Raw genomic sequence first — 19789 nt, forward strand, 5'->3', positions numbered from 1 at the left:
ACAGATTTCACTAGCTGGCAACCCTTTGGTTGTTCCCACAGATTTCTCTAGCTGACAACCCTTTGGTTGTTCCTACAGATTTCAGTATCTGACAACCCTTTTATTGTTCCTACAGATTTCACTAGCTGGCAACCCTTTGGTTGTTCCCACAGATTTCACTAGCTGACAACCCTTTGGTTGTTCCCACAGATTTCACTAGCTGGCAACCCTTTGGTTGTTCACCAGTGTTCAAACTGGACAAAGTTGTATCTTATGTAAATACAACATTGTATTTTAGTTTCAACTCTGTATTGAAACAGGCAATGTCCATTAAGAGTATTCAGAGTGATGTCAGATGAAAGTGGATATTTCCTCTCATTCCAAATTTCTGCCATTGATGATGATGTTGATGGCCCCAGTTCAACACCAGTATGGGCACAGCTGTTAGACATGTGTTCTCACCATTGATGATGTTGGCCCCAGTTCAACACCAGTATATGGGTACAGCTGTTAGACATGTATTCTCACCATTGATGATGAAGTTGCTGGTGGTCCTAGTTCAACACCAGTATATGGGTACAGCTGTTAGACATGTATTCTCACCATTGACAACGATATTGGCCCCAGTTCAACACCAGTATATGGGCAGAGTTGTGAGACATGTATTCTCACCATTGATGACTGATCAGTAAGACGAATCACTAAGACCGATCACCGAGACCGATCACCGAGACTGATCACCAAGACTGATTACCGAGAACAACACTGAGACTGATCACCGAAACTGATCACCGAAATTGATCACCGAGATTGATCAACTAGACTGATCACTGAGACTGATCACCGAGATTGATCACTGAGACTGATCACTGAGACTGATCACTGTGACTGATCACTGAGACTGATCACTGAGACTGATCACCGAGACTGATCACCGAGATCACCAAGACTGATCACTGAGACTGATCACAGAGACTGATCACCGAGAACAACACCGAGACTGATCACTGAGGCTGATCACCAAGATTGATCACTGAGACTGATCACTGAGACTGATCACAGAGACTGATCACTGAGACTGATCACCGAGACTGATCACCGAGACTGATCACTGAGACTGATCACCGAGACTGATCACTGAGACTGATCACAGAGACTGATCACAGAGACTGATCACCAAGATTGATCACTGAGACTGATCTCTGAGACTGATCACAGAGACTGATCACTGAGACTGATCACTGAGACTGTTCACAGAGACTGATCACCGAAACTGATCACAGAGACTGATCACAGAGACTGATCACCAAGATTGATCACCGAAACTGATCACCGAGACTGATCACAGAGACTGATCACCGAGATTGATCACTGAGACTGATCACCGAGACTGATCACTGAGACTGATCACCGAGACTGATCACCGAGACTGATCACTGAGACTGATCACTGAGACTGATCACCGAGACTGATCACTGTGACTGTTCACCGAGACTGATCACCGAGACTGATCACTGAGACTGATCACTGAGACTGATCACCGAGACTGATCACTGTGACTGTTCACAGAGACTGATCACAGAGACTGATCACTGAGACTGATCACCGAGGCTGATCACTGTGACTGTTCACAGAGACTGTTCACAGAGACTGATCACAGAGACTGATCACTGAGACTGATCACCGAGACTGATCACCGAGACTGATCACAGAGACTGATCTCTGAGACTGATCACCGAGACTGATCACCGAGACTGATCACTGAGACTGATCACTGAGACTGATCACCGAGACTGATCACTGTGACTGTTCACCGAGACTGATCACCGAGACTGATCACTGAGACTGATCACTGAGACTGATCACCGAGACTGATCACTGTGACTGTTCACAGAGACTGATCACAGAGACTGATCACTGAGACTGATCACCGAGGCTGATCACTGTGACTGTTCACAGAGACTGTTCACAGAGACTGATCACAGAGACTGATCACCGAGACTGATCACCGAGACTGATCACTGAGACTGATCACCGAGACTGATCACCGAGACTGATCACTGAGACTGATCACCGAGACTGATCAACGAGACTGATCACCGAGACTGATCACCGAGACTGATCACTGAGACTGATCACTGAGACTGATCACCGAGACTGATCACAGAGACTGATCAACGAGACTGATCACAGAGACTGATCACAGAGACTGATCACAGAGATTGATCACTGAGATTGATCACCGAGACTGATCACTGAGACTGATCACTGAGACTGATCACAGAGACTGATCACCGAAACTGATCACAGAGACTGATCACAGAGACTGATCACCAAGATTGATCACCGAAACTGATCACCGAGACTGATCACAGAGACTGATCACCGAGACTGATCACCGAGACTGATCACTGTGACTGTTCACCGAGACTGATCACCGAGACTGATCACTGAGACTGATCACTGAGACTGATCACTGAGACTGATCACAGAGACTGATCACGGAGACTGATCACCGAGACTGATCACTGAGACTGATCACTGAGACTGATCACTGAGACTGATCACCGAGACTGATCACCGAGACTGATCACTGAGACTGATCACCGAGACTGATCACTGTGACTGTTCACAGAGACTGATCACTGAGACTGATCACTGAGACTGATCACTGTGACTGTTCACAGAGACTGTTCACAGAGACTGATCACAGAGACTGATCACAGAGACTGATCTCTGAGACTGATCACCGAGAATGATCACTGAGACTGATCACCGAGACTGATCACTGAGACTGATCACCGAGACTGATCACTGTGACTGTTCACAGAGACTGATCACAGAGACTGATCACTGAGACTGATCACCGAGACTGATCACTGAGATTGATCACTGAGACTGATCACAGATACTGATCACTGTGACTGTTCACAGAGACTGATCACTGAGACTGATCTCTGAGATTGATCACAGAGACTGATCACTGAGACTGATCAATGAGGAATGGGGCCATATGCAGCCCTAAAAAAGATGGAAGAATGAGCCTTTGCTAGTTGTGCATTGTACTTCTTATCACTGATTGAAAAAACAAGATGGTTGACAGATTGTTGATTCACCTATCAATAAAAAATCAGAAATAAGAGAAAAGAAAAGAAGAGAACAGAAGATAATAGAGGGGAAAAGGTATAAATTAGACGAAATGTTTTAATGGTGGCTCTCTGTGATCTCTTGATATGAAGTTTTATTGCCTTTGTTTGTAGGTAGACAACCAGGTGTTGACAGGGTTTTCCAACCATGAAGCTGTTGAGGTTCTTCGTAAGACAGGTCAGATGGTTCATTTGAAGCTTGCACGCTATCAGCATGGTCCAAAATTTGAGAAACTCCAACAATACCTGTGTAAGTTTTAAGGATATTCAACTTGTTGTCATAATAATTGAAACTCTCTCTCCTGTGATAATTGATACTCTTTCTCTTGTGATAATTGATACTCTCTCTCTTGTGATAATTGATACTCTCTCTCTTGTGATAATTGACACTCTCTCACTTGTGATATTTGATACTCTTTCTCTTGTGATAATTGACACTCTCTCACTTGTGATATTTGATACTCTCTCTCTCTTTTGTGATAATTGATACTCATTCTCTTGTGATAATTGATAATCTCTCTCTTGAGATAAATGATACTCTCTCTCTTGTGATAATTGATACTCATTCTCTTGTGATAATTGATACTCTCTCTCTTGTGATAATTGATAATCTCTCTCTTGAGATAAATGATAATCTCTCTCTTGTGATAATTGATACTCATTCTCTTGTGATAATTGATACTCTCTCTCTTGAGATAAATGATAATCTCTCTCTTGTGATAATTGATACTCATTCTCTTGTGATAATTGATAATCTCTCTCTTGAGATAAATGATACTCTCTCTCTTGTGATAATAGATACTCTCTCTCTCTTGTGATAATTGATACTCTCTCTCTTGTGATAATTGATAATCTCTCTCTTGTGATAATAGATACTCTCTCTCTCTTGTGATAATTGATACTCTCTCTCTTGTGATAATTGATACTCTCTCCTGTGATAATTGGGATACTAGATTTTCTAGCAACTTTTTTCACATTGACTAACAAAGTACTGCCATTGTAACAAGCGTGTTGTTTTGATATCACCAAGGGCATGTTGTCTTACTAGAATCATTATGTTTTACAGCACAGCCAATTGGGATGCATACAATTCCACCGTACAACTTGGCCTCAGGTATCGACATGTCATCTGAAGACAGGCACCAGAATATCAGTCTAGACGACATCGGCTTGTTCACTGATGAGGATTACAGTAAGTATGAGACACCAGAATATCAGGATTACAGTATGTATGAGACACCAGAATATCAGTCTAGACGACATCGGTTTGTTCACTGATGAGGATTACAGTAAGTATGAGACACCAGAATATCAGTCTAGACGACATCGGTTTGTTCACTGATGAGGATTACAGTAAGTATGAGACACCAGAATATCAGGATTACAGTAAGTATGAGACACCAGAATATCAGGGTTACAGTAAGTATGAGACACCAGAATATCAGGGTTACAGTAAGTATGAGACACCAGAATATCAGGGTTACAGTAAGTATGAGACACCAGAATATCAGGATTACAGTAAGTATGAGACACCAGAATATCAGGGTTACAGTAAGTATGAGACACCAGAATATCAGGATTACAGTAAGTATGAGACACCAGAATATCAGGATTACAGTAAGTATGAGACACCAGAATATCAGGGTTACAGTAAGTATGAGACACCAGAATATCAGGATTACAGTAAGTATGAGACACCAGAATATCAGGATTACAGTATGTATGAGACGCCAGAATATCAGGGTTACAGTATGTATGAGACGCCAGAATATCAGGGTTACAGTATGTATGAGACACCAGAATATCAGGATTACAGTATGTATGAGACGCCAGAATATCAGGGTTACAGTATGTATGAGACACCAGAATATCAGGATTACAGTATGTATGAGACACCAGAATATCAGGATTACAGTATGTATGAGACACCAGAATATCAGGATTACAGTAAGTATGAGACACCAGAATATCAGGATTACAGTATGTATGAGACACCAGAATATCAGGGTTACAGTAAGTATGAGACACCAGAATATCAGGGTTACAGTAAGTATGAGACACCAGAATATCAGGATTACAGACAATATGAGACACCAGAATATCAGGATTACAGTATGTATGAGACACCAGAATATCAGTCTAGATGACATCGGCTTGTTCACTGATGAGGATTACAGTAAGTATGAGACACCAGAATATCAGGATTACAGACAATATGAGACACCAGAATATCAGGATTACAGTATGTATGAGACACCAGAATATCAGGATTACAGTAAGTATGAGACACCAGAATATCAGGGTTACAGTAAGTATGAGACACCAGAATATCAGGATTACAGTAAGTATGAGACACCAGAATATCAGGGTTACAGTATGTATGAGACACCAGAATATCAGGATTACAGTAAGTATGAGACACCAGAATATCAGGATTACAGTAAGTATGAGACACCAGAATATCAGGATTACAGTAAGTATGAGACACCAGAATATCAGGGTTACAGTATGTATGAGACACCAGAATATCAGGGTTACAGTATGTATGAGACACCAGAATATCAGGATTACAGTAAGTATGAGACACCAGAATATCAGGATTACAGTAAGTATGAGACGCCAGAATATCAGGATTACAGTAAGTATGAGACGCCAGAATATCAGGATTACAGTAAGTATGAGACACCAGAATATATCAGTGAGGATTAGTATGAGGAATATTAGGATTACAGTAAGTATGAGACACCAGAATATCAGGCTTACAGACATTATGAGACACCAGAATATCAGGATTACAGTATGTATGAGACACCAGAATATCAGGATTACAGTAGTATGAGACACCAGAGTCATGACATTGGCTTGTTCACAGATGAGGATTACAGTAAGTATGAGACACCAGAATATCAGGATTACAGACAATATGAGACACCAGAATATCAGGATTACAGTATGTATGAGACACCAGAATATCAGGATTACAGTATGTATGAGACACCAGAATATCCAGAATATCAGGATTACAGTAAGTATGAGACACCAGAATATCAGGATTACAGTAAGTATGAGACACCAGAATATCAGGATTACAGTATGTATGAGACACCAGAATATCAGTATGAGACACCAGGACATCGGCTTGTTCACTGATGAGGATTACAGTAAGTATGAGACACCAGAATATCAGGGTTACAGTAAGTATGAGACACCAGAATATCAGGATTACAGACAATATGAGACACCAGAATATCAGGATTACAGTATGTATGAGACACCAGAATATCAGGATTACAGTAAGTATGAGACACCAGAATATCAGGATTACAGTAAGTATGAGACGCCAGAATATCAGGGTTACAGTAAGTATGAGACACCAGAATATCAGGGTTACAGTAAGTATGAGACACCAGAATATCAGGATTACAGTAAGTATGAGACACCAGAATATCAGGATTACAGACAATATGAGACACCAGAATATCAGGATTACAGTAAGTATGAGACACCAGAATATCAGGATTACAGTAAGTATGAGACACCAGAATATCAGGGTTACAGTAAGTATGAGACACCAGAATATCAGGATTACAGTAAGTATGAGACACCAGAATATCAGGTTTACAGTAAGTATGAGACACCAGAATACCAGACATCGGCTTGTTCACAGATGAGGATTACAGTAAGTATGAGACACCAGAATATCAGGATTACAGACAATATGAGACACCAGAATATCAGGATTACAGTATGAGACACCAGAATATCATCTAGATGACATCGGCTTGTTCACAGATGAGGATTACATGAGACACCAGAATATCAGGATTACAGTAAGTATGAGACACCAGAATATCAGGATTACAGTAAGTATGAGACACCAGAATATCAGGATTACAGTAAGTATGAGACACAGAATATCAGTATGAGACACCAGAATATCAGGATTACAGTAAGTATGAGACACCAGAATATCAGGATTACAGTAAGTATGAGACACCAGAATATCAGGATTACAGTAAGTATGAGACACCAGAATATCAGGATTACAGTAAGTATGAGACACCAGAATATCAGGGTTACAGTAAGTATGAGACACCAGAATATCAGGATTATAGTAAGTATGAGACACCAGAATATCAGGGTTACAGTAAGTATGAGACACCAGAATATCAGGGTTACAGTAAGTATGAGACACCAGAATATCAGGATTACAGTATGTATGAGACACCAGAATATCAGTCTAGATGACATCGGCTTGTTCACAGATGAGGATTACAGTAAGTATGAGACACCAGAATATCAGGATTACAGACAATATGAGACACCAGAATATCAGGATTACAGTAAGTATGAGACACCAGAATATCAGGATTACAGTAAGTATGAGACACCAGAATATCAGGGTTACAGTAAGTATGAGACACCAGAATATCAGGATTACAGTAAGTATGAGACACCAGAATATCAGTCTAGATGACATCAGCTTGTTCACTGATGAGGATTATAGTAAGTATGAGACACCAGAATATCAGGATTATAGTAAGTATGAGACGCCAGAATATCAGGATTATAGTAAGTATGAGACGCCAGAATATCAGGATTACTGTAAGTATGAGACACCAGAATATCAGGGTTACAGTAAGTATGAGACACCAGAATATCAGGATTACAGTAAGTATGAGACACCAGAATATCAGTCTAGATGACATCAGCTTGTTCACTGATGAGGATTATAGTAAGTATGAGACACCAGAATATCAGGATTATAGTAAGAATGAGACGCCAGAATATCAGGATTATAGTAAGTATGAGACGCCAGAATATCAGGATTACAGTAAGTATGAGACACCAGAATATCAGGGTTACAGTAAGTACAATGTTTGTGTTTGTGGATATGAATTATATATAAAATTGGGAAATATATAAACATAAACATGTTACAAGGTCTTACTAGCAGGGAAACTTTAAAAAAAAAACATCAGCAGAAATATAAACAATCAATAAAAAATCAAATGCACCGAAAGTCCTAGTATTATGTTAGACTGATTGGTTCCTGTATAAAACCTGGCAATTTGTATGAAGAAAAATGGCCTTGACACATATTCAAGTTTACAGGGGTCAAATTTGTTATGACCTTCAAATGACTTCTCACTAACCAAGACTTTGAATGGTAGTGAAATATCGAATACCATTTGATTGATGCAGGTCCATTGGACCTCTTGTTTTATATTTGATGTCATACTTGATTGATGATTAAGGTTTATTTATCGACCTTTGCCACACGTTGTTGGCATCAAATTATGTCAAAAGAGGTTGAAATCTTCAGTTACTGCTTCTGATCAGCTGATGCTTATGCAGTTACTGTATGTTCCTGGGTTCAACAACTAGTAGAATTTGTTGTTTTAATGTATTTTTTTTTTAACTTTCCAGCAGGTGAACTGCTTCCTGATACAGAAACTGCGATCAGAGCATGCTGGGAACCCATCATTGGTGAAGAGTTTGAAGTCGTGGTAAGGAACTCAATCAGCAAACAGTTTAACCAGATATATTTCAATACTGTCTAATTGATATCTTCCAAGTATCAGGTACAACAAGATGTCATATTAGATATACAAATTTGACCAGTAAGTAAGGGTCTAACACAGTGTCAGATTAGACAGGTTAATCTGGCCAGTAAGTAACGGTCTAACACAGTGTCAGATTAGACAGGTTAATCTGGCCAGTAAGTAAGGGTCTAACACAGTGTCAGATTAGACAGGTTAATCTGGCCAGTAAGTAAGGGTCTAACACAGTGTCAGATTAGACAGGTTAATCTGACCAGTAAGTAAGGGTCTAACACAGTGTCAGATTAGACAGGTTAATCTGGCCAGTAAGTAAGGGTCTAACACAGTGTCAGATTAGACAGGTTAATCTGACCAGTAAGTAAGGGTCTAACACAGTTTCAGATTAGACAGGTTAATCTGGCCAGTAAGTAAGGGTCTAACACAGTGTCAGATTAGACAGGCTAATCTGGCCAGTAAGTAAGGGTCTAACACAGTGTCAGATTAGACAGGTTAATCTGGCCAGTAAGTAAGGGTCTAACACAGTGTCAGATTAGACAGGTTAATCTGACCAGTAAGTAAGGGTCTAACACAGTGTCAGATTAGACAGGTTAATCTGGCCAGTAAGTAAGGGTCTAACACAGTGTCAGATTGACAGTTTAATCTGGCCAGTAAGTAAGGGTCTAACACAGTGTCAGATTAGACAGGTTAATCTGACCAGTAAGTAAGGGTCTAACACAGTGTCAGATTAGACAGGTTAATCTGGCCAGTAAGTAAGGGTCTAACACAGTGTCAGATTAGACAGGTTAATCTGGCCAGTAAGTAAGGGTCTAACACAGTGTCAGATTAGACAGGTTAATCTTGCCAGTATGTTAATGTCTAACAATACATTTTGAGTGTAATTTCTTTTAATTCAAATGTGGTTAGAAGCCTTAATAATGTTATGCTCCTTTTATATCTGTGTTACATGTTATCTTTGTTAACAATGTAATTTCTATGACATGTTACTAGAACAACAGTAGCATTGTGTATCAGGTGACCGTTAAAGGTCCATGGACCTCTTGTTGATTTTTTAAGCAATTTCTTTCATTTGCAAAAAAAAAGCCATATAGTTTGATACATTTTTGTCCTAACAAAGGCAGCAACACTTTCAGTCCAGTGGATATATTTTTGTCCTAACAAAGGCAGCAACACTTTCAGTCCAGTGGATACGTTTTTGTCCTAACAAAGGCAGCAACACTTTCAGTCCAGTGGATACATTTTTGTCCCCAAAAATCAGCCTTTAGCATAGTGGGTTTTTTTCATCCTAACAAAGATAAGGAGAATTGCTCACTGAAACAGCTCTGTAGTGGAACTTCAACAGCCTATGTGTCACTGTGTATGAGAAATCAGTGGTATTCCAATACCAGCAATGTACTATACAGAATAGTCAAAAACTATCAGGAAATATCACTCGAACAAAACCCTAACAGTTGATTAACTAAACAGTCATCAGACTTAAATAGCTGTCTGACCTAAGTGCTCGTCAGACCTGAACAGGCATCTGAAATAAATAGTTGTCTACTTTTTTTTATGAAAATTTAAAAAAGAAATTGTCTTAACATTTTTTTTTCTGTGTTGACAGTAGAACAAGATAAAGACAACAAGATTGATACACCGGTGAAATGTTGTAGAAATACTCTAAATATGTCAATAATCTTTATGAAATCTTCTTCAGGTCGCCCAATTGTCAAAGTTTAAAGAAGGAGGTGGGCTGGGAATAAGCCTGGAGGGAACAGTTGATGTAGAAAACGGAAAGGAGGTGCGCCCTCATCACTACATCCGTTCCATTCTTCCTGATGGACCTGTTGGAGTCAATGGTAGACTCATGAGTGGTGATGAACTCTTGGAGGTAAAATCTCAATACTCTACATAACTTACTCATCTGGTAGTTTTCACTGTATGTAACATCAACACCAGGTAGTTTTCACTGTATGTAACATCAACACATGGTAGTGTTCACTGTATGTAACATCAACACCAGGTAGTTTTCACTGTATGTAACATCAACATCAGGTAGTGTTCACTGCATGGAACATCAACACCAGGTAGTGTTCACTGTATGTAACATCAACACATGGTAGTTTTCACTGTATATAACATCAACACCAGGTAGTTTTCACTGTATGTAACATCAACACATGGTAGTGTTCACTGTATGTAACATCAACATCAGGTTGTTTTCACTGTATGTAACATCAACATCAGGTAGTGTTCACTGTATGTAACATCAACACCAGGTAGTTTTCACTGTATGTAACATCAACACAGGTAGTTTTCACTGTATGTAACATCAACACCAGGTAGTTTTCACTGTATGTAACATCAACACAGGTAGTTTTCACTGTATGTAACATCAACACCAGGTAGTTTTCACTGTATGTAACATCAACACCAGGTAGTGTTCACTGTATGTAACATCAACACCAGGTAGTTTTCACTGTATGTAACATCAACATCAGGTAGTTTTCACTGTATGTAACATCAACACCAGGTAGTTTTCACTGTATGTAACATCAAAACAAGGTAGTTTTCACTGTATGTAACATCATCACCAGGTAGTTTTCACTGTATGTAACATCAACACACAGTAGTTTTCACTGTATGTAACATCATCACCAGGTAGTTTTCACTGTATGTAACATCAACACCAGGTAGTTTTCACTGTATGTAACATCAAAACCAGGTAGTTTTCACTGTATGTAACATCATCACCAGGTAGTTTTCACTGTATGTAACATCAACACCAGGTAGTTTTCACTGTATGTAACATCAACACCAGGTAGTGTTCACTGTATGTAACATCAACACCAGGTAGTTTTTGCTTTGTGATAAACAGTCACATCAGGTTGTTTGCTTGCAAAATATGGGAAATTGAGCAAATTCTTAAAATCCTACTCTTCTGAAGGAATGATTGGATTGTGCTACAAGTTGGTACAAAGTATTCAAAGGTATAGGAGACTCAATTTTGTATAAACAATGGGTCTCAGCCCCAGGACAGGATGGGCAGGGACCAATAATGGGATTAGGGACAAATTCTTAAAAATCATTTTTCTAAATGCCAGAATTCTACCCTAGTTTTGACATGTTTGTGTGAAGGGGAATAATTTTGTATGAACACTGAGCTGTTACCCCTTTGCCTTATTTGGTCTGAAGTATTCTAAGGTAAAGATGACTTCATTTTGTATAAATGGTGGATCTTGGACCATTGGAGTGGGAGGGACATTAAGGTCCAATAGGAGAAATTAATATTATTTATTTATTAAGTATTGTTTTGGTAATATGGGTAAACCATGCATCTTTGCTGGTTAGTCAGAAGGGGCTAGGGCAGAAGGGGCTAGACAGAAGGGGATATACAGAAGGGACTAGGGACAGAAGGGGCTAGACAGAAGGGGCTAGGACAAAAGGGGCTAGATAAAAGGGGCTAGGGCAGAAGGGGCTGGGACAGAAGGGGCTAGAGCAGAAGGGACTGGGACAGAAGGGGCTGGGACAGAAGGGGCTGGGACAGAAGGGGCTAGACAGAAGGGGCTAGGGCAGAAGAGGCTAGAACAAAGTTTTGGTCTGAAGCATTTATGAACAGTGATTTTGACCACATGGCTGACCGAAAAACTTATTTGGCTAGGTGAGCAATACAGACCCCATGGGCCTCTTGTAGGTGGATAACTTAAATATCAAATACAGAAGAAAGCTTTAAATAAATGCCAAGTTTTGTCAACAAATACAATTCGGTCATCATTTTCTTTCTTTGTTGTAGGTGAATGGCAAGAGGCTGTTAGGATTGAACCACAAGGAAGTTGTTGGAATACTTAAAGAACTGCCTCAGAATGTGCGCCTGGTATGTGCTCGGCGGATACAAAAGCCTTCCACTGATATCTATGCAGCAGAGGAGAAGCAGTTTCACAGCTCACAGCTGAATTCAGGAGTGAACGAAGTCACCCCCATCTCTGACCGACTTGTGAAGGCCAAGTCTGAGATGGCCCTTGCTTCTGTGGATAGTACTTCCACCCCAAACTCCCTTAACAAAATGAAATCTCGATCACTCGAACCATTGACAAATTTAGCCATGTGGAGTGGTGAGCCAGTAGTGATTGAGCTGAGGAAAGGAGACAAGGGTCTAGGATTTAGCATTCTAGATTATCAGGTAGGACTGACCATTTACACCACTTATTATTCAGCTTCAGAAGTGTGGAATGATAAATTTGGGTTATAAATGTAACTTCTTATAAAAAAAATTGTAAATTTGTAAAAGTAAGAAAAGTTAAGTCAATACTGTAGGATCAGAAGTTTTTGTCAGGATTTTATTTTCATTTTAAATATGGTATCCTCAAAATCAAGTATCCATGGAAAAGGATTAATAAAAACCATGTAGATTGACTGGCACAACAAAAGATGATTTCACAGTAGTATTTCACCCTCAGTGGATGTTAGATTTTATACTTACCTTATACTAGATAACAGATCATGGCAGCTTAGATATACCATATTGGTCTTGTCATAAGTAGGGGTACTTTCTCGTTGGCGACAAAGTCAGTTAGCCCCATCAAATAAGTTGTGTGTATTTAGGTTCTTTGAAAGTTGGTTGTTTATGGTAGCTACATGTTGTATATAGACAACTCTATTGAGGAAAAATATAGACATTCATTATAATGTGGTTCAACTTTTGTGCAAAAACATGATGTTTTGAATTCATTGTGGCATTGCTGACGATTGCTTCAATAATAGTTTAAACTGACTTAAACATTTCACCACGATTTGCAGTAGAAAAGTTTTTGGCACAAACAATCTTTAGTTTCTGTCTCCAATTTCTTGATCATTTGGCTGAAACAGATTTTATCTGTAAAACTTTTAGGTGTTTTGCTTTAAAAATTCCTGAGTTTTTAGCCCATCATTGTCAGATAAGGCCATGGTGTAGCATACATCCTCAGTCTTTCAGTCAACCGATATCAACTTTTGTCTTTTCAATTTTTTAAACATTGTGTTATTAACAAAATGGCCTAGGATGCTGATATTGGGCCAAGAGCTAGATAGGATGAACGGCTACCTAATTCATTCAAATAAATTGCCTCTGTCCATTTTCAAGGTCACACAGTTAAATGTCTTTATAGGGTTTTGGCCACAATTTTGGTTTTTGTTAAATTTGAATAATCCTATAGCACTACAGCTGATATGGTGCTGCTCAAATATGTCGCGATACCTATTTTTAGGCCATCAAATGTACTTGTTATTCATGAGTGAAAAATTTAATGAGGTGACCTGTCATGATTTCTCCATAACCAACTAAGGTCATAATATTAAACTAATACCATGCTTAGATGAAGAGCTATCAAGTATTATGAAAAAAAAGAAAATAAGAAAATTGATCTTGACTTGCTTTAAGAGGTCACAGGGTTTGGCTGTGTAAAAATCTTCTCAAAAACCAAAATATTTAAAGTTCTGAGATTTGATATGCCTCATGTCCTGATGAAGGGCTACAAGGCATGATTAAGTTAATTGGTTTGTGTATCACAGTGGTATGCACTTACCTTTCACCAAGACATCGTCCCCCTCTGCTGCTTCAGCTTTTCCCTTTAAATTACTTCTTCTAATGAACCAAAATGCCTAGAATCATGAAATTATGCTCAAAGGTTCCTTAGAGTAAATCCATCAAATTTTGAGTCATTTTCATGGTAAATGGGGTCAAATTGCATTGTAGTTTAACTACTCACACCTTCTTCTGATAAACAGAAAGGCTTAGAATCACGGTGTTTGACTAATAGGTTCCACAGATAAAGCAGGCAAATACTGGTAAAGGTAGCAATCTTGACCCTTATTCTAGATTACAATAGACAAATTTAACACAACACTCAAATTGCTACATGTGCCCACAAATTGTTGTCCAAAATGATCAAACACTTGTAGATAAATGTTTACTTTACATTGTAAGCAGGCTAGTTTCAAAGTTTCAATATCATTGACAAATTTATTAGAATATTAAGTGAGTAATTGGGCCTTTTGAATAATATATATGAAAATTGTATCTTTTGACTTATTTAGGACCCAGGGAATCCTACAGAGACTGTGATAGTGATTCGGAGCCTTGTCCCGGGAGGTGTCGCACAACAAGATGGCCGTCTTGTGCCAGGCGATCGACTTATATTTGTCAATGAAGACAATCTAGAAAATGCAAACCTGGATGAGGCAGTACAGGCCCTTAAAGGTGCTTCTAAGGGGATTGTACGTATTGGTGTGGCCAAGCCCTTGCCTTTAGGAAATAATGCATTCCAGAATACAAACAACAGCCAGGTGGGTGCTTGTGTTAGGTTTGTTATCTCAAAGTGAAACAAGAAATCATATATAATTGACAACTAATTAAATATCATCTCTCAACATAACCCAGATTTTTTATTTAAGTTACAAGAATACCTTAGATGGCCAGTCGAATACAGAGTTGACATTCTTAAAGTGTTTTTTTAATGAAACATTATTTCTATGCTGAAATCTATCAAATTTTAGGTGAAGAAAAATGAGTGATAGGTACCACACTAACATTGTATATACTGACTTCACTGTTTTGTTGTTTCAACAGAATGCTACCTTCCCTTTGAATCACCAAGGTTACGGGGAGGGTGGGTATCACTTCTCCAGCCTCCCCCAACCTCCTCAGCACATCGCCCACTCCGCTGAAAACTTACAACGACTTCCTGAGCATGATGATTACCCCTTTCCTGTTTCCATGCAGACAGACTCCATTGGTGAGAGGCCAGACAGACAGAAATCCAATCGTGATAGTTTCTATGAAAGTGATGAAGACACCAGTATGATTTCACCTAACAAGCCTGTGAAACCAGTGACTACACCTCGAACTCACATACATAAAAACATGGCATCTGGGTCATATGAGAACGACAGTGTGGTGCTTAGTCTACAACAACAACAAGCAGAGCATGCAGTGGACAGAACCCCGCCCACTCCACAGCCACGAACACTCTTGCCAGACTATGACACCTTCATGAAAACAACACAACCAAAAACGATGCTGGAGTCAGCAAAGTTTACATCAGAAAGTCCACATTCTGTCTCTCCTGTGGATTATGAAAATGCTCTTCCAACTTATGAGGAAGCCACGGCTGGAGACCTTGATGATATGTTTACTTCAGTTCCTCCCATTCCTGATGGACCGCCACCTCCCGTGCCACTTCGGTCAGAATCTCACACACAACAGTACGCAGACGAGGAGGTGATTCAGAAAGAGGAAGAAAGAGTAGTCAGGGCCAGTCCAGTGTCTGATGAGGTACAATATGTCATAGTTATATTCATACAGTGGCTTATAATGTCAACAGGTGTGAAATAATAACACAGGTCTCTGCAGGTGTGATATAATCACACAGGTCTCCACAGGTGTGATATAATCACACAGGTCGCCACAGGTGTGATATAATCACACAGGTCTCCACTGGTGTGATATAATCACACAGGCCTCTACAGGTGATATAATCACTCAGGTCGCCACAGGTGTGATATAATCACACAGGTCTCCACAGGTGTGATTTAATTACACAGGATTCCAAAGGTGTGATATAATCACACAGGTCTCCACAGGTGTGATATAATCACACAGGTCTCCACAGGTGTGATATAATCACACAGGATTCCAAAGGTGGGATATAATCATACAGGTCTCCACAGGTGTGATATAATCATACAGGTCTCCACAGGTGTGATATAATCACACAGGATTCCACAGGTGTGATATAATCACACAGGTCTCCACAGGTGTGATATAATCATACAGGTCTCCACAGGTGTGATATAATCACACAGGATTCCAAAGGTGGATATAATCACACAGGTCTCCACAGGTGTGATATACTCATACAGGTCTCCACAGGTGTGATATAATCACACAGGATTCCAAAGGTGGGATATAATCACACAAGTCTCAACTTCATCGAACACATTGGAATCAAACTGGTAGCCTATATAACTGATATTTAATCCAAAATCTTCAGGAAAATACATAACTATCAATTATTGATCAGCCATTCTGCTGGGTATTTTGAAAATTCTGTGTACTCATAAATACAAATATCCAGACTTGTGTTTGCTAGTACTATCATACCATTTTGGCCTATGAAAACATGTGATAGACATTTGTATTTTTAAAATGTTGGACTCAATTCACCTGTCATTGTGTGGAAATACTTGTAAAACAACCTCCAACACTTAGGACCTGAAATTATAACATTTCTCAAACATAATAACTGTACAATAATAGACATTATCCTTCGATGTGGATTTTTCACTAATATTCCATTTTAGTTCAACCGTCTTATTTGTTCAAGTTGGAATGGTTTAGAGTGATTTGTTAAAGTAGAATATTTCACAGTGAATCAAGAGTATTGCAAAACAAAAGGATGAGAAGTATCTGCCCTTTACTTTATATATACATGTGTTGGACATAGTCCAAGTAACATACACCGCTGTACTTTTCAGATTTTAAGCCACAACTTCTTTCTTTGAGAGGCACCATCTTGGTAGTAGCACTATTTGGATTATGATATAGGAGAATTTAACGAAAACAGAAATCCTGGTCAAAATTCTTTAAGAAAAGATGATTGACAGTACAAGAACATTTTACAGATTAACCCCCTAAATCAGCTTACCATTTTGGCCTGTTATCTGAGATAAAGTGCCCATATTCTCCCTGTCCATGGCTTTATATTGCAGTCCTTACAATCAGGAACACATAACTATACAATATGAATTGCCATCATGACTTGCCACTGGAACAGGTAGCAGTCAACAGCTGCTTGATACCCTTGGAATCTAATGTGGGTGAGAATCACATTATCTTATAGATTCTTTATGTCATGTTTTCAAAGGGCCATACTTCAGTCATTACAATTTGGGTGATCAAGTTGGAGACCTGTTAAATGCCACCTTAATGCTGCATTAAATTTGCAGCTTTACAAATGTGACTGAACCCTGGTGTGTTGTACTTACCACAGGTCATTCATCAATATTTGTTTTGCTTGTGAATGTTTTTCATTTTGTGCTTGTGTTGATGTTTTTAGTTTTAATGTGCTAGTTGCTTTTGATGTGATGAATTTGTTGCTGATATTTTGTTCACCAGCCCATGATAAACGCAGTGCCCCCAAGTGACAAAAAAGTGTCTTCGCCCAAGCGGACACCTCCCCCGATCCCTCCCAAACCAACACCTCCTAAGGCTCTGCTGATACAAGTCAAGCCCAAGGTAAAAAAGGACACAACATATATATCTGGCCTCTACTGCATGCTTTGACTAACCTTCTGTTTTAAACTGATCAACTCATAGTTAATCCTAACAGATACTTAATTACATAGTATTATGATGTTATCAATTCTAAACTAAGTATTCAAAATGTCAGCAGTACTGCCTTAATTCTTGTGTCGTGTAAAATCAGCCTTGCCTAGATGTCAGCAATACTGCCTTAATTCTGGTGTAGTGTAAAGTCAGCCTTGCCTAGCTGTCAGCAGTACTGCCTTAATTCTTGTGTAGTGTAAGTTCAGCATTGCCTAGCTGTCAGCAGTACTACCTTAATTCTTGTGTAGTGTAAAGTCAGCCTTGCCTAGCTACCAGTAGTACTGCCTTAATTCTGGTGTAGTGTAAAGTCAGCCTTGCTTAGCTGTCTGCAGTACTGCCTTAATTCTTGTGTAGTGTAAAATCAGCCTTGCCTAGCTGTCTGCAGTACTGCCTTAATTCTTGTGTAGTGTAAAGTCAGCCTTACCTAGCTGTCAGCAGTACTGCCTTAATTCTTGTGTAGTGTAAGTTCAGCATTGCCTAGCTGTCAGCAGTACTGCCTTAATTCTTGTGTAGTGTAAGTTCAGCATTGCCTAGCTGTCAGCAGTACTGCCTTAATTCTTGTGTAGTGTAAAGTCAGCCTTGCCTAGCTGTCTGCAGTACTGCCTTAATTCTTGTGTAGTGTAAAGTCAGCCTTGCCTTGCTGTCAGCAGTACTGCCTGAATTCTTGTGTAGTGTAAAGTCAGCCTTATCTAGCTATCAGCAGTACTGCCTTAATTCTGGTGTAGTGTAAAGTCAGCCTTGCCTTGCTGTCAGCAGTACTGCCTGAATTCTTGTGTAGTGTAAAGTCAGCCTTATCTAGCTGTCAGCAGTACTGCCTTAATTCTGGTGTAGTGTAAGGTCAACATTGCCATGCAAATGCTTTTTTTTTCATCATGTACTGTCTTGCCTTTTTTTATCATAAATAGTTAATGTGTGTAACCCTGCGATATAATGTCACCTAACATTCCTTTACTATATTTGGCTATGCACCATTGAGTATGCTGCATGCTGTTGTGTTTTGCTTTGGTATAGTATCCTTGTTAGGCCTGTACTAACCTTGTGTAGCATTTCCTACCTGTCATTACCCCTGGAGCGTGACTAGCTTCTGTGGCTGGCCTGTTTACTGTAAATGATGCTGTATGTTTACCAGCCTGATAGGACTACTACTAACCCTTACTACTACATGACAACGTAAGTCATTTGTATTACAATATTATCATGTTATTATATATGTCAGTTTTTTATATGAAGGACGCCCGCTGGTATGTACACTTTAATTACTGTGACATATAGAGGATAGAACTGTGTGTACAATGCTATTGTTATAATAGAGTCATGGATCTATTTCTTGCCTCAGGTTATCAAGTGAATTCATCAACTCTCTTTTGATTAAATTTTTAGCACACCTGGCCTGAAGGTCCGAGTCAGCTATAAGGGACAGCGTGGCGTTTGTTGTCCAGCTTCCGTAGTCTGGTCCATCAATTTATCGTATAAATCGCTACTAGTCATGTATGGCTGAGCAGGTTTTAACCACGCCTGATCTGAAGTAATCTTGGGGAAATGTGAAATAATTCTGTATCAGTGGTGGGTCTGGACCTCCCAGGGCCTGAAGGGCGGGGTCTTATGAGGAAAATCTATCAATTACTTTAAAATCTATCTGGTTCTTCAGGAATAACACAATTCTTCAAAATCTTACTCCTCCTGTAGAAATGATTGGATTTTGGTAAAATTAGGTCTGAAGCATTCTTCAGTAAAAGAGACTTAATTTTGTATGAACAATGGTG

At 39.3% G+C, this 19789-nt stretch overlaps 1 protein-coding gene across 1 annotated transcript in view; it reads left to right on the forward strand.

The window, feature by feature from the left end:
* The window catches only part of LOC132549949 (multiple PDZ domain protein-like), a gene marked incomplete at its 3' end in the record, with an annotated part of 154360 nt that overhangs the window by 60856 nt on the left and 73715 nt on the right, over window positions 1–19789 (forward strand). Inside the window, exons 9-17 of the mRNA XM_060213935.1 lie at window positions 3240–3375; window positions 4192–4317; window positions 7599–7631; window positions 8556–8635; window positions 10383–10556; window positions 12459–12845; window positions 14738–14986; window positions 15270–15974; window positions 17817–17936. Coding sequence (XP_060069918.1) covers window positions 3240–3375; window positions 4192–4317; window positions 7599–7631; window positions 8556–8635; window positions 10383–10556; window positions 12459–12845; window positions 14738–14986; window positions 15270–15974; window positions 17817–17936 — 2010 coding nt within the window. The remainder of the gene's footprint in view (window positions 1–3239; window positions 3376–4191; window positions 4318–7598; window positions 7632–8555; window positions 8636–10382; window positions 10557–12458; window positions 12846–14737; window positions 14987–15269; window positions 15975–17816; window positions 17937–19789) is intronic.

The sequence above is a fragment of the Ylistrum balloti genome, unplaced genomic scaffold, assembly GCF_031769215.1.
Source record: "Ylistrum balloti isolate Yb309-2 unplaced genomic scaffold, AGI_CSIRO_Ybal_v1 Utg370092, whole genome shotgun sequence".
Classification (NCBI taxonomy): domain Eukaryota; kingdom Metazoa; phylum Mollusca; class Bivalvia; order Pectinida; family Pectinidae; genus Ylistrum; species Ylistrum balloti.